Source organism: Pongo pygmaeus, chromosome 5 (genome assembly GCF_028885625.2).
Source record: "Pongo pygmaeus isolate AG05252 chromosome 5, NHGRI_mPonPyg2-v2.0_pri, whole genome shotgun sequence".
Classification (NCBI taxonomy): domain Eukaryota; kingdom Metazoa; phylum Chordata; class Mammalia; order Primates; family Hominidae; genus Pongo; species Pongo pygmaeus.
In genome coordinates, this window is record NC_072378.2 from 105,716,677 (window position 1) to 105,730,039 (window position 13,363).

The 13,363-nt window shown below is 40.4% G+C and overlaps 1 protein-coding gene across 1 annotated transcript in view; it reads right to left on the bottom strand.

The window, feature by feature from the left end:
- The window catches only part of LOC129039096 (uncharacterized), a gene marked incomplete at its 5' end in the record, with an annotated part of 54,970 nt that overhangs the window by 10,558 nt on the left and 31,049 nt on the right, over positions 1 to 13,363 (bottom strand). Inside the window, 1 exon segment of the mRNA XM_063666932.1 lies at positions 3,948 to 4,014. Within this exon segment, the coding sequence (XP_063523002.1) occupies positions 3,948 to 4,014 (67 nt within the window).

Genomic DNA, 13,363 nt, shown 5'->3' on the forward strand with positions numbered 1-13,363 from the left:
TTAAAGTTCTCTTTGTGGCTACATTTCATCTTGAATGTATAAGTTGAAGCAAATCAAGTCTGGTCAAGGCTTACATTGGAGAAAGATAATGTGAGACTCAGCCCTGCTTTGACATGCCTAAGAATGGCATGTTCTGAGGAAGGGATATGTGGCCAGGGCACATTTCGTTTCTCTTTTTGAGCCTTAAGGAAGGTATATTAATATTGATTCCTGAAAGAACCTGTTAAGCTCTTCCTGATGTAATTCTCCCAAGAAATTGCTAAAGAATATGAACTTCCTATGGCAGATTTCAAGGCTGGGGTTTCCAGGTATGTTTTATTCACGTGCAAATCTCACCACACCTGCCATCTGTCACCAGGCAGGAAAGGAACATGATGGAGTGGTACCAAAAGCCCTAGGAATTTAAAATTTGCAAAAGTGCAACTGTTAGTTTTCCTTCCTGTCTATGGACATGGATTTCCTTTCTGACTAATTTCTTCGTAGAAAGAGTAATTAGCTTTATTACTAACATTACCTCTGTAACTACCTTTATGCAAATTATTAACAGCCAGCTCTATCACTTAACAGTATTACGAGTACTTGAACTTTTCCTCCCTAAAACACTCATGATTGATAAACTGATAGATGGATAGATAGATATACACAGGTATGTATATGCATGTGTGTATATATATGGTTTTAAATGTGAACACACAAACACCATCATCAGCAGCAGCAGCAGCTATTCATTTTGTTGAGCACCTGTCACAATCCCTGCCCTTGTGGAGCTAGCAATTTAATGAGAGAGAAAATACAGAATATCCATCAAAAGAGGTGAATAGCCCTGTATAGCATAAACTGGCAGTTCTCAAAGTGTGGTTCAGAGACCTCTGGGGGACACTGAGACTCTCCCAGGGAGTCCAGTAAGGAAAAAAATATTTTTATAATAATACTTAATGATATATAATTATGTATTTGCTTTTAATTTGCATTTCTCATTAGTATAAAGTGGGTTTTTCTAGAGGTGACATGATCTGTGATATTGCATTGAAAGCAGAAGCAGAGCAGGAGTCCAGCTTTCTCTTATGAAGCCATAATTATTAGGCTATTTTCATTTACTAAAAGTGAAAAAAGAATGCCACTCTTCTCACTCATATTTTGGTTTTGAAATATTTTTTCATTTCAAATATGTTAACAATGCTAATATGCAATCAGCTTTTTTTAAATGAATTAATAAAAGTATAGGCCATCACCTTATTAAATTACAAGTTCTTGAAAGATCTTTCCCTACTTTACCTTTGTGTCCTAAAAACTGATAAATGAATGAATGAATGCTGAATGCCAAAATAATGATTTAGACATAAACTGTATAGGAGTCCAGAGGAAACACCTATCCTGAGGAAATTTGATGAAGAAAGTGAGATTTGAGGTGGTGCTTAAAGACAGGGGAAGGCTTCCACCAGGAAAATAAAACTAGAATGGACCCTTCCAATGGGGAAATAACATGATCAAAGCCACAGAATCAGAAATTTTTAAAGTGTACTTAAAAAAACCCATAGAAAGATTAATGCTAAAACTGGCATTAGTAAGATTCCTATGAGGAGGTACAAACGAGCAGATAAAGAAATCTGGACATTTTGATAAAGTTTTCTTTGTAGACTTAATTTGAAGAAATGATCATATAAAGCCTGTTGGTTCCTGATGATGAGGAAAGAAGTATTAACACTCTGTAGCTGACTTCATACTGTGAACACTTGGCACTGAAGGTGAAAACTAAGCCAGAATTCAGTAGGGAGGGGTAGTAAATGAAGGTCACTTCCTACACAGATCAAGCCAACCCTGGTCTTGTGTTAAAAGGCTAAATGTTTAGCTAGCAAATACATAACACACTTTCCTGAAAATAACAAGTTTAGTGTTGAGATGTTTACAGTTTTTCTAAAATTGCATTTTGATTTTGTAAAAACTTGATTAAAACCAGGTCACTAGATGTCATAAAAATGACATCTAGATCTTTTTTAAATCTCACAAAATAATTATTTGAAACAAACGTGTTAGGCATTTCAAAGTAATTTTTTCTACTAAGTGAGCACCTCTACTTTATAAGTTATATAAAGAATAATATTTTATATGAATTATTTATATAAGAATTATATAAGAATAATATTTTCCTAAGAGATACACCACAGTTTCCATCTCCACACAAAGTTTTACAGAAGTCTTCATTTTGAAGATTCAAAATATTTAAAACTGGTCAAATGTTTAAAACTGTATAAATAATTCTATAGAAGAGTCAAGTTTGATTAAAATGTAATTTCTTTCAGCATGTTTCTAATACATTGCTAGTTGGCCAAAAACAAAGCAAAAAGCAGAAAGCAGAAAAGGCTAACAAACTCGGTGGAGTAGATTTGAAAGTTAAAGAGGCAGAGCCATGATCTCTATTTGAGAAAGGAGGAGGTAGGATGAACATATCACTCCTACTGGCAGCCATTATCCAAGCAACTAATCTTGCTAATCTGTCTAGTATGTTCTGTTTGTTTTGTGTTTGTTTTGATGAAGTAACAACAACAAGAAATGAGGATGGAGTTGTTTAGGTGAAATATGAAGCCTTATGGAAATAGATGCATATTTGCTACCAGTAGCTGAAAAATAGAGTTGTGAACTTGTGAATTTTCTTTAGCATATTTTATACATAGAAAATAGTCATTACATATTTAACAATTAAGGAAAACATTTCCTGCACAGCATCATACGTTATAGACATTTTCTTATAAACAACTAATCAAAACACTATTTTGTTAGAGGCCCTGAATCCATACAGAAAAATAAGCTTATAAAGTCTTTTGTCCTATAATCCCCTCAATGTAATGGAATCTTTTCTCTAAGTTTTCATGGAGTGCTTCTTTTTAATTTTAAGTAACCATACATATTATATAAGCAAACATATGCTATTTTTCCAAACCAGAAGACTTTGAAAGTTTTTCCTAGATTAAAACAACAACAACTCTGCCTCTCTGCACTGGCATCCATCTGTGTTGGTATGTGTTGTACACACACGTTCACACACACACACACACACACCATGACACACAGGCAGCAGAGGGAGGCTGGAAAGATCCGTGGATGGAGAATCAGAAACCTCAGGAACCTGTTATGATTCTGTTTACCTAATTGTGAGACATGAGCAAAGTCACTTAAATTTTCCTGAACCCCAATTTTCTTTTTCATAAATTGTTGATAATAATAACACCTCTGCCTGCCTCAGCAGATCAGGGCGATACTCTAAAAAGATGACATGTAGGAAAATATTTTGTATGAAGATATGATTTTCACAAATATTTAAGTACATTTCTTATGCTGTAAAGGCTCAGTTTCAATAACAGCTAACTTTGTTAAGCAAAAGTTGAGTTATGAAACTAAAAGTACAACTTTCCAAATGATGTAGGATTTCCTGTTCTGTGTTTTACAGGGCCGTGTCCCAGATGGGCAACTATTTATTACCATATGACCAAGCCAAGCTTTGATTACAGTTATTAGGGCATGAAACATTGGCAGAGCCAAGGTCCCTGTTGTGAAAGATAAGGAGCATGAAAATCTAAGAAGTCATGGGCATGATCCTTCACTCATGGGTTCTAATAGTTAAGGAGGCCGAGGGTAATTTAAAAAAAATGAATAGAGCTAAAAATAGAAGGTTAAATATTACCTTATTGATGAATGTACCAACTAGACTTCCCTGCTGATATTAGGAGGTCATGCTGAGGCCTGGACTTTGATGCAATCTCAGGGCTGACCCAAGGCAAGAGAGAAGGAAAGCAGGTTCTCCTCCCTGGGGCACCACCCCTTTGTGCTGTTGGGCTCAATTTCAGATGCCTGCCTGCCCCACTGCCCTGGCCCAATACCTGTGTGATGCCCAAGGCCTGAGATGAAACCTCCCTCTAGAACCTTGCCCCTGTCAATGCTTTCAGACTTACCTTCACTCTCAAAGGGTTTCTCATGTCTGTGAAATTGCTGCTTCTGGAGGCAGGCTTCCTGTGCCTCCTATAGGTGACAGTCAATTGATCAATTGAATCCAAGGGTCTCACACTGAAATGACCACCGGGGCCAGGCAGAAAAAGTAAACAGTAAAATGGGCCAGGTGGGTTCTGTCACCCTGGAGAGTGCCTGAACCATTGCATGGTAACAGCGACCTCTGAGCTTCAGCTAGGTGTGACCTTATAGAAATAGAGATCCCAGTGTGGCCAGAAATTTTCATGAAAAACTGGAAATCTAAATTTTTATTTAAGATCTTGACTTTACATGTGTTGCCAACGAAATCAAAGTCATGTTCTTAGTTTTTAAATATGAGTTTGTTTTAAACTGGAAGTAGACAAAATAAAACATATCAACAGGTCATATTCAGGCAACAGGCAGCCACCTTTTCACTTCTTATTTAATGGGTGCAAAACGGAGAAATGCTAAAGGAGGACAGAGTCCTCCTTGCCCCAACAGTTAACACATATGCCTTATAGGAACAGCCTGTTGATGCCCCATTTTTCTTTGTTGTAAATCAAAAGGATCCAAGGATCCAAGACTCTCACGCTGAAATGACTACACACTGCCTGACCCCTGCAGTCATGTCAGTGGAAGACCCTTGGATTCAGTCCATCAGTTAACTGTTACCTGTAGGAGGCACTGGAAAGTTGCACCCAGAAGCAGCAATTTCACAGACATGAGAAACCCTTTAAGAGTGAAGGGAAGTTTGAATCTAGTTCAGACTAGATTGGAGGAAAAGGTGATGCATGGCACCTGTGCAGAGGAGGAAAAATTGCTGGAACTGGGTCCTAAAAACTCCCTGTCATCTGTAATACTGACAAATCCAGCTAACCCTGCCCTGAAATGTCCTTTTGCACTGTAGCTACAGCAGACACCTATTGTTGCCCCACGGATGCTTCCAGTCCCTCCCTCAGGCATTCTGACAGTCTAGAGTCTCCAGTGAAGGGAGAAGAATGTACACCAGAGGGCAGGAAGTCAACACACAAGCCCAATGCCCAGATGAGGAAGTCATTTGCCCAGACAGGTCATTTGGCAAGTTGCTAACAAAAGATCGACACAGTTCATTTCCACTTAATCCAAAAGATTGTCACTAATTCAGAGAATCCTATTTACCCTAGGAGGGATTTGGAGACCATCTTCCCTTGCCTCCCCATTTTTCAGATGGGAAGATCAATGCCTAGAGAGTCTTCTAAACTCAGCAACATCAACACCACCTGCATTGCTTACTGTTCAGGACCAATGCATCGGGAAAATGCTTTCCTGCCACCTAGCCTCCTCTATGTAAGTGCGGTTTGCTATACATGGCAGACCAGGCACTTCTCAGAAATGGGAAGGTCAAGTGGTGTTATCAGTGGTCAATATATTACTCTATTGCTGACTATAATATCAACACCCAATAATTGTCTCCATTTCAACCAGGAAACTGGTTGGGTGTGACAAATGTGCGCTTGTTACTCAAGAGGTCTCTGAAAAGCTTTGCTCTGCCATTCATGGCTTTTGAAAACCAAAAAATGACTCAGTTGGATTTGATTTAATTATCTTACAGAAACCACCTTGGAGGTCCGAACACAGTGGCTCACACCTGTAATCCCAGCACTTTGGGAGGCCGAGGTGGGTGGATCACCTGAGGTCAGGAGTTCGAGACCAGCCTGACCAACATGGAGAAAATACAAAAATTACAAAAATTAGCTGGGTGTGGTGGCACATGCCTGTAATCCCAGCTACTCGGGAGGCTGAGGTAGGAGAATTGCTTGAACCCAGGAGGTGGAGGTTCCGGTGAGCTGAGATCGCACCATTGCACTCCAGCCTGCACAACAAGAGCAAAACTCCATCTCAAAAAAAAAAAAAAAGAAAAGAAAGAAAGAAACCACCTCTGAAACCAGTGAGCCTGTGAATGGCAAATGGGAACTCCAGTAGTCTGGAAGGAGGCAGGAACAGGCTTTCTCTAAAAGAGAGCCAGTCTGTCTGTGACCATGGAGAAAGCAAGGTCTAAAGTTCAGGGACCAGTTCATGAGATCTGCCTGGCAGTGCTGCTGCGGCTGGGGAAGGAGCCACTCTTCTTATGTAATGGGAAGCAGGCTTACAACACAGGCCACCAGGAGTGGCTCCCAGTGAAAGCGACCTGTGCTCTACAGTGGCTGTCTGCCATAGGAACTGGTTTCACAGTCAGGTCCTGCTGTGTTGGCATCACGTTTCATGAGGAGGGCTTTAGAGATCTTTCATTATTATTCCAGAAAGAAAGATTATTAATCAGGTCAGCACCAGTCCTCCCATTTAATCAATGGAGAAACTGGGGTGAGCATTTGCCAGTTGTAGCTGCATTCTAAAGTGAGTGACTTTGAAGCATCCTGCCTGGGATGCTGTGGCCCAGCCCCCTGGGCACAGCCAGGGTCCCCTAAATTGTGGCGAATGGTAAAATGTAAGAAGTAAGGGAGACACTCTAGATCTGGAAGGAATTCATCTTTTGGTTTCGGGGATTTTTTTTTTTTTTTTTTTTGCTGGGACTCTTTAGTCAGTGAAGTCTAAAGTGCTGGGAAAAGGGAAGGGAACTGGGGTGGTCTCTACTGTTTCAGAAATGCAGATTTTTTTTTACCTTAAATTGTGTCAACCCAGAATATTTTTGCATTTTTAAAAATTATCATGGGACTATATTCTGCATTATGAACAATTTCCAAGTGTGACTTCAACTGGAAACTTTATTAGCTCATTCAGGCATGACTTGTGTCACTTAGCAAACTGCTGCTTCAGTGTAGGAAATAAATGTACTTTCAGGGGTGCACTGCGTCTGACACACAGAGGAGTTCTTAATTCTGCCCACAAGGAACCGGCCTATTACGTATTATCACATGCTTAAAAGGAAGGTAGCAACTATTCAAGTCAAGTTTTGCAGTGAGGAAAAATAAAATGTGACTTGCCCTGTAGAATAAAACTATTCACATTTGTATAACAGACATTTAGAAAGCATTTTCACACAGCACAAACATAATACCAGGCATAATTTTTTTAAAAAAAGCATTTACTTAACACTAACTAAAGTAAAATATTTGCTTAATCTAAAAAAGCATTTTCATATATGGCTAATGTAATCCTCACAACCATCCTTGTTTTATAGATGAAGCACCCTAGGCTCCGGGGTATAAAGTAACTTGCCCGTAGCTTGTCAGATGCTCATGTCAGAGCCTGAACAGTCCTCAACTCCAGTGGTCCTTCCTCCTCACCTCCACTTCCCCAATTAAAGAGGGAGTCAGGTTTTTTCCAACTAGTACTCACCTCTAATTATGAGACAAAATGCCTTCATCCCCCTTTCCCAAACAAGATCTTCCCCTGCTCTGAATTTTTGGTGAAATCATAATTCCATGATGATACATCTTTCTTCACTACTCTCTCTCCAGCCAAGTACAGTGCCCGTCTCCTATTGCAACGGACATTTGTGAAAGGAAGGATAGGAGAGAGGAAAGCAAAAAGAGGGGTAGGGAGGAAGGGAAGACTCTTAGAAAACTCATCTTTTCTCATTACCCCAGCAATTAACCAACCCTAAGTGTTTTGAAGCACTTAATAGGTGCTCTGCATTCTGCTAGGATATAAGAGAGGTGTCAGTCAGGGATCCCACCCTAAGGAAAAGTATAATATAGCAAAAAGATAACAAAAAAATGGATCAAGTAGAGAAGAAAACAATGTGAGACAGACCATTCGACGGGGAGATGAGAGGTGGAGAGAGGAGAGCAGGAAGCCAGGGGAAGGCTCTGCAGGGGAGGGGCTCTGGGGCAGCATGAGGCTGCCTGAGGTCCTGCCTAGGGCACAGAAGAAAGTGCAGGAGTGCAGGCTGACACAGGATCAGCTTGATTCCTTGTGTTTTACGTGCTCTACGTGAGAAAGGCTGAGAACCCCAGAAGGTGACACTGGCTACTCTGTAGGCATGAAGTGACTCCGTGAGTCATTGCCAGAATGTCAAAGGGATTTCTTAGTCAGGAAACAGTCTCTGCCTTGGTGTTTATGATCAACAACTTAGACAAACAGAAGTCTAAAGAGCAAACAGGCCAGCACAGAGCCCCAGCCCCTCGGACCAGGCCATGCCCCACTTACTGTAAATGCCCTTGGCCACACCCAGCCTCTCACCAGTGCAGTGAAGCCTGAGACTCCTGGACCTATGACTCTGCTCTTTGCCCAGCATTCCACTCAAGGGGAATTGACTGACATTGATCCAAAGCACAATGCACACACTAAGATATGTTCAAATAATAATAGTAACTTGCGGAGTGGATTTGTCACTTCCAGGTAAAATATACAAAAACCTCCATCCACGACACACTGCGTAATTCCCATTAGGCAGAATATGACAGACATAACTTGAAATTTAAAATGACATTCTGCATTGGAGGAAAGGTAGCTTTCATGATTTAGACAGAAACAGTTTTAATAGATAATGTTTATCTCCTGTTGGACAAACTTGTGACCTTGAGTAAATGACTTAGTATTTTTGGCCTCAATTTTCTCATGAGTGTAATGCTTAAGCAGGGGGTAGGAATAATCTCTACACTTCCCTTACAGCTCTGAGATTCAGTGAATCTAATCTCTGTATATCCCTGAAGTAGAAAACAACACTAAAAGGCATGTAATCTACTCATAAAGAGCATTCAGGTCCCTGAATATTTGGAATGACCAGTAAAGCAACATCAGCCTGCTTCTTAGAACTCTCAAATGGTAGACCATGATCTCTTTCCTTATAACTGAGATCAATCAAAAGACCTGGAGATTTGGCAATACTACGGGAGGGTTATTTTAGTAGTGTTTGTTTTCCTGAAGTATTATCAAGTCATTTTTGCCCTAAAAAAAATCATCAAATAATTCTGCAACCAAACGTTCAAAGTATTGGCAAAGAAAGATACAGAGAGAGACAGAGAGAGAGATCCAGTCCTTAAACTAGAAGACAGATTTTAAGTCCACTTATTACTCAGATGACCTTTGATTCTCAATCTTCAGGACCTCAGAAGCCTTCCTCTCTTAAAAGGGTGAAGGAGGCAAGAAGAATGCCTTCCATGTCTAGCTCACAGGTTTGCCTGAGGGAGACAGGAGATAGTTGGTGTAAAAGTGCTTCATAAAACTTAACGTGTTCTACAAATGAAAGGGATCATATTTTTTATTGCAAACCATTGTTCTTGTGACTGGAGGAAGCTGGATCTATAAGCGCAGTAATCACTTAAACATGTATTATAAACTTAAGCCTAAAAGTTAATGCCTTTAGCAAAGGAAACATTATTTTTATTATTACCATTATGGAGAGGACAAAGAGAATTCAGTGTTAATCTGAAGGAAACTCACCAGTGGGAGCTCCACCCTGTAAGGATTATTAAACTTGTGACAACACAGGTAACCACACAACTAGAGCACCTCCTACTTTGAAGCAACACTGGTGATGATGGCATAACTCACCCTTTCCTTAGTATCGGGTGCAACTGGCACCAAGAACAACACCCATGCCCAGGTGACAACTGTGCCTATATGGGTCAGCATCTCACCTCCTCGTCAAGAGTAAGCCCAGGACTGAGACCTGGAATGCCAGAGTGAAATCTCTACCTGAGGGGTCTTGGTCGCCCAAGGAGATCTACAGAAGAGCTGAATTCAACAGCTATTTTCTATCCTAGGCCAGACAGTTTTTCCACGCAGAAAGGAATACCTCTCTCATCTGAATTGGAATACTCATGACAAGTAGCCTGAAGAGTCATCAGTTAAAAACAAGGGTTGGGCTGGGTTACTCTTGACTTTCTGCATGTCTTGCAGGGCAGAACTTTTCCTGAAAATCCTGATGTTCAGATGTTTACAATTACAGGCAATGAGGCTCAAAGAGCCAGCCTCATGGATCACTTGTGTTTTATTTTTGGTTTTGTTTTCATTAGATGCAACACTGAGCTGAGCCATGAGCCTTCCAGGGAGTTGCACAACCTCAGCTTTTAGAGATTGTGTTTCATGGTCACGGAAAAAAAAAATAATTGGATTTAATAGGTTTTCACAATCATATTATCTGCTTAACCTTCCAAGATCATTACTCACTTAATTGTTAAGCCCCAAGGAAAGATCATAGGGTAGGGGTTATCCTAGTCAGTCATTACAATTTGAGAGAAAAGCAGATTCTTCACGACTGATGTAAAATCTGAATGTAATATCAAACGTTTTAAGTGTTCTGATTTAAACCCTTATATTTGAAAGAATTGGGCTCCTTTGATACTTGTTCTCATTACAGAATGAAAACTTGCATGTTATATATGATGCTTATGTATTTGCACATAAATATATATTTACATGTGATATCGATATATCTGCTTACGCATAGATTATATGGGTCTAAATGGACAAAATACAATTCTCAAGCTGTGGGTTACAGGCTTTTTGTCTGTTACTCTGTTGCGTACCTTTGCACTCTCATCCCTTATAGGAAAGGAACTACAACTAGGGATTTGAGGATCATTAGAACATTGTGCCCACCCCCCAGGGTGGATAGCACACAGGACACATAGTATATATAGGATAAGGATGCTTCAGTCCTGTAGGGAGTAAATTATTTGCTTAGCTCTTAGAATACCACAACAGGTCAATCAGGTTGTAAGAAGCTTTAATTAGTTGTTCTACAAATTAGAGCATTCTTCAAGCTCAAAAAGATGTTTTACATCTTGACACCATCTAAAGGAAAATCTTGAAAGAAAGACTCACTCTCAATCTGGTTCATATTCTCTCATTTACTTCTATGGGATTAAAGCAAAACAAAAGCACTTTTTTTTAACTCTCTATACAGAGTGTACTATAATTGGATTCCTTGTTCCTGTTCCAAGCCAAGGCATTGGATCTGCATTGTTTCTGCCAAGTTTTTTCTCCACGTTGCAATGTCCTTGTTTGTGTTCTCTCCCAGTGTTCCAGGTTCTACTGTCAAACCAGGCTCAGGCTGTCCCACATCCTCCCACAGAGGTCTTGCTTTGTTTTGAGAAAGGCTCAACAGAAGGAGGAGGTCCAGCGTATCCATGGTGCAACTGAAACGCCACCCCAGGAAGACTAAGGCCTCATGGTGGGTGACAGCTGAGGTGACAGCTGAAGATGAGGCTGGCTGAGGGAGGACAATCCCACCAAAATGTAGCAGACACCAGCAGCCTCTCTAGGCTCCCAACAGTCCTAAGGCTGAAGAGGACTTTCCACATCTAGGCCTGACAGCTTTCCCTAACAGGTCTGCACAAAGCCTACAAGCAAAGAAAGTCGTAAGCCTTAGGTTTGCCTGCAATGACTTTCTGCAAGAGGTGCAGGAAGGGAAGAAAAAACCTATCTCCATGCAAAAACCACCTTATAAGTCTTTCTATAAATTGCAGTAGAACAAAGGAAAAGTATATGCTTCTGATTAACCATTTCTTTCAGAGGGATGTGGAAGAGTAGGAAGCAGTACTGTAATAAAATCAAAACCTTATTTATTCTGTAAAGGTTACAAATCCATTTGACATTAGATAATTCCTTAATGAGGTGGTCAAAACAAAAACAAGTTAGTTAAATTACTGTTCTAATTTTCAAAAGAATGCTTTCAGTGAAAAGATTTCTTTATGAACACATAATGAGGTTGGTGTTTTGTTACTTGGTTAATACAACTGAAAGAGCACACCAGAAGATTCTGTACACCCACATCAATGGTCACTGCAATGGCCCAGGATGACCACAGTGTGTTCCAATCATCATCTCCTCCCTACCCCACTCCACTCTCCCGACTCTGGCCTATGGCCAATACTGGCCTAGTTGACTCTCTTTGTCTCCTTTCCAAAAGCAACCGACTCTTCTCAGTGTGCCTCCTGGAGCATCCTTCCAAGTATCACTCCTGATCCTCTCATCAGTGTCCCAGTAACAGAGTCACAACCAACAGATCTCATCAGGACTATCTGCTCCAGGGGATAGGCCAGGCTGAGCTTGGCAGACACACCATATAGAGGCCTGGAGCTTCAGGGGCTTCTAGAACCACTCTTGCTTCCTGAGGCCCCCACAAGAGGGGAACACTTTTCATCTCTGTACCCACCACCCTCATTCATATTCACATGAAATGTTTTGGAACCATTTGACTTCTACTCCCCCAGTCAGCACCTAAGCAAGATGAAAATTGACTTTAATAACATAGGCATTCATTTAAAAAAAAAATCTATTGAGAACCTACTCTGAAAAGCACTGTGCTAGGTGCTAAGGATACAGAAATGAAAAGACAAGTAGATCAAGGTGGTGGGTGTTAACAATAGTCACTAAGGTCATGCCAGTTCCTTTGTTCTGACTCTGATCATTACTAAACTCTTAGTTTTATATGGGCTTTAAAACACTTAGCCTGATCTCACTTGATCTTCATGACAATCTTGTCGGAAAAGGATTGTTCATTGGTAGATGAAGAAACTGAGGCTTAAGAGGTAGTGAGTGATTTAACCCCAAGTCACATAGCTAGTAAGTGGTAAGATCGGGAATGATACTTGAAATTTATAACTATAAATCCACTGCTTGCTGCATGCATCATCCAGCCTCTTCAGGGTCAAGGGGAGAAGTATTTTTCCCAGAAATATTCTGGTAGTAACAGCAACAAACAAGTCTTGAACACCTACCATATGCAAAACCTGTCCTGACCTCTGGGAAGAAGATGTCGCAATACAAAGATGAATGCAATATTGTCCCTACTCATGGGAGTTAAGTGTAGGTGAGAAAAGTCACTAGCTGTGAACAACTAATTCAAGAAGTTAATGATTTGGTGGAAAGGAAAAGAGAAAGTATTGTGTGGAGGTCGGAACCTAAAAGATCCAGACTGAACTCTGGCATTATGTTTGGGAGCTGCTATCTCTACAGCTCATCCCAACTACTCTCAGGATGAGTAAAACAGGAAGCAAATATACGGTTTTCCATGCAGACTTTTCTACAGTAGAGAAAGTGTGCAGTCCCACCGACACACATAATCTGACTTCTAAGAATTACCTCCTAAATTAATAAGTTAAAACAGTATTTTAACAACAATGAAAAAAAATTCCTTGAAATTTGGCAACTGTGCATGAGTCCTCAAGAACCTAAAAACTTCCAGAGAACTGATAAAGTGAAGTGCTTTTACCTATAAAGCTAAAAAGTGGACTTTGGACCATCATGATCATCTGTGAAATTCTACATAAAATAGTCACCTCATCTCACTTTGGACATCTATTTAGCTTTGAAACTTCACAGAGGGAAGCAGGACAAACTGAGGTTGCTGCCATTTCTTCTGGAGGATTAGGAAGAATTCAATGAGAGTTGGCATTGGCCATCCTGGATGGCTGAGAAAGTTCTGCTCACAGCCAGTGGCAGCAACTCTGGCAAGAAAAGAGTTCTGGGG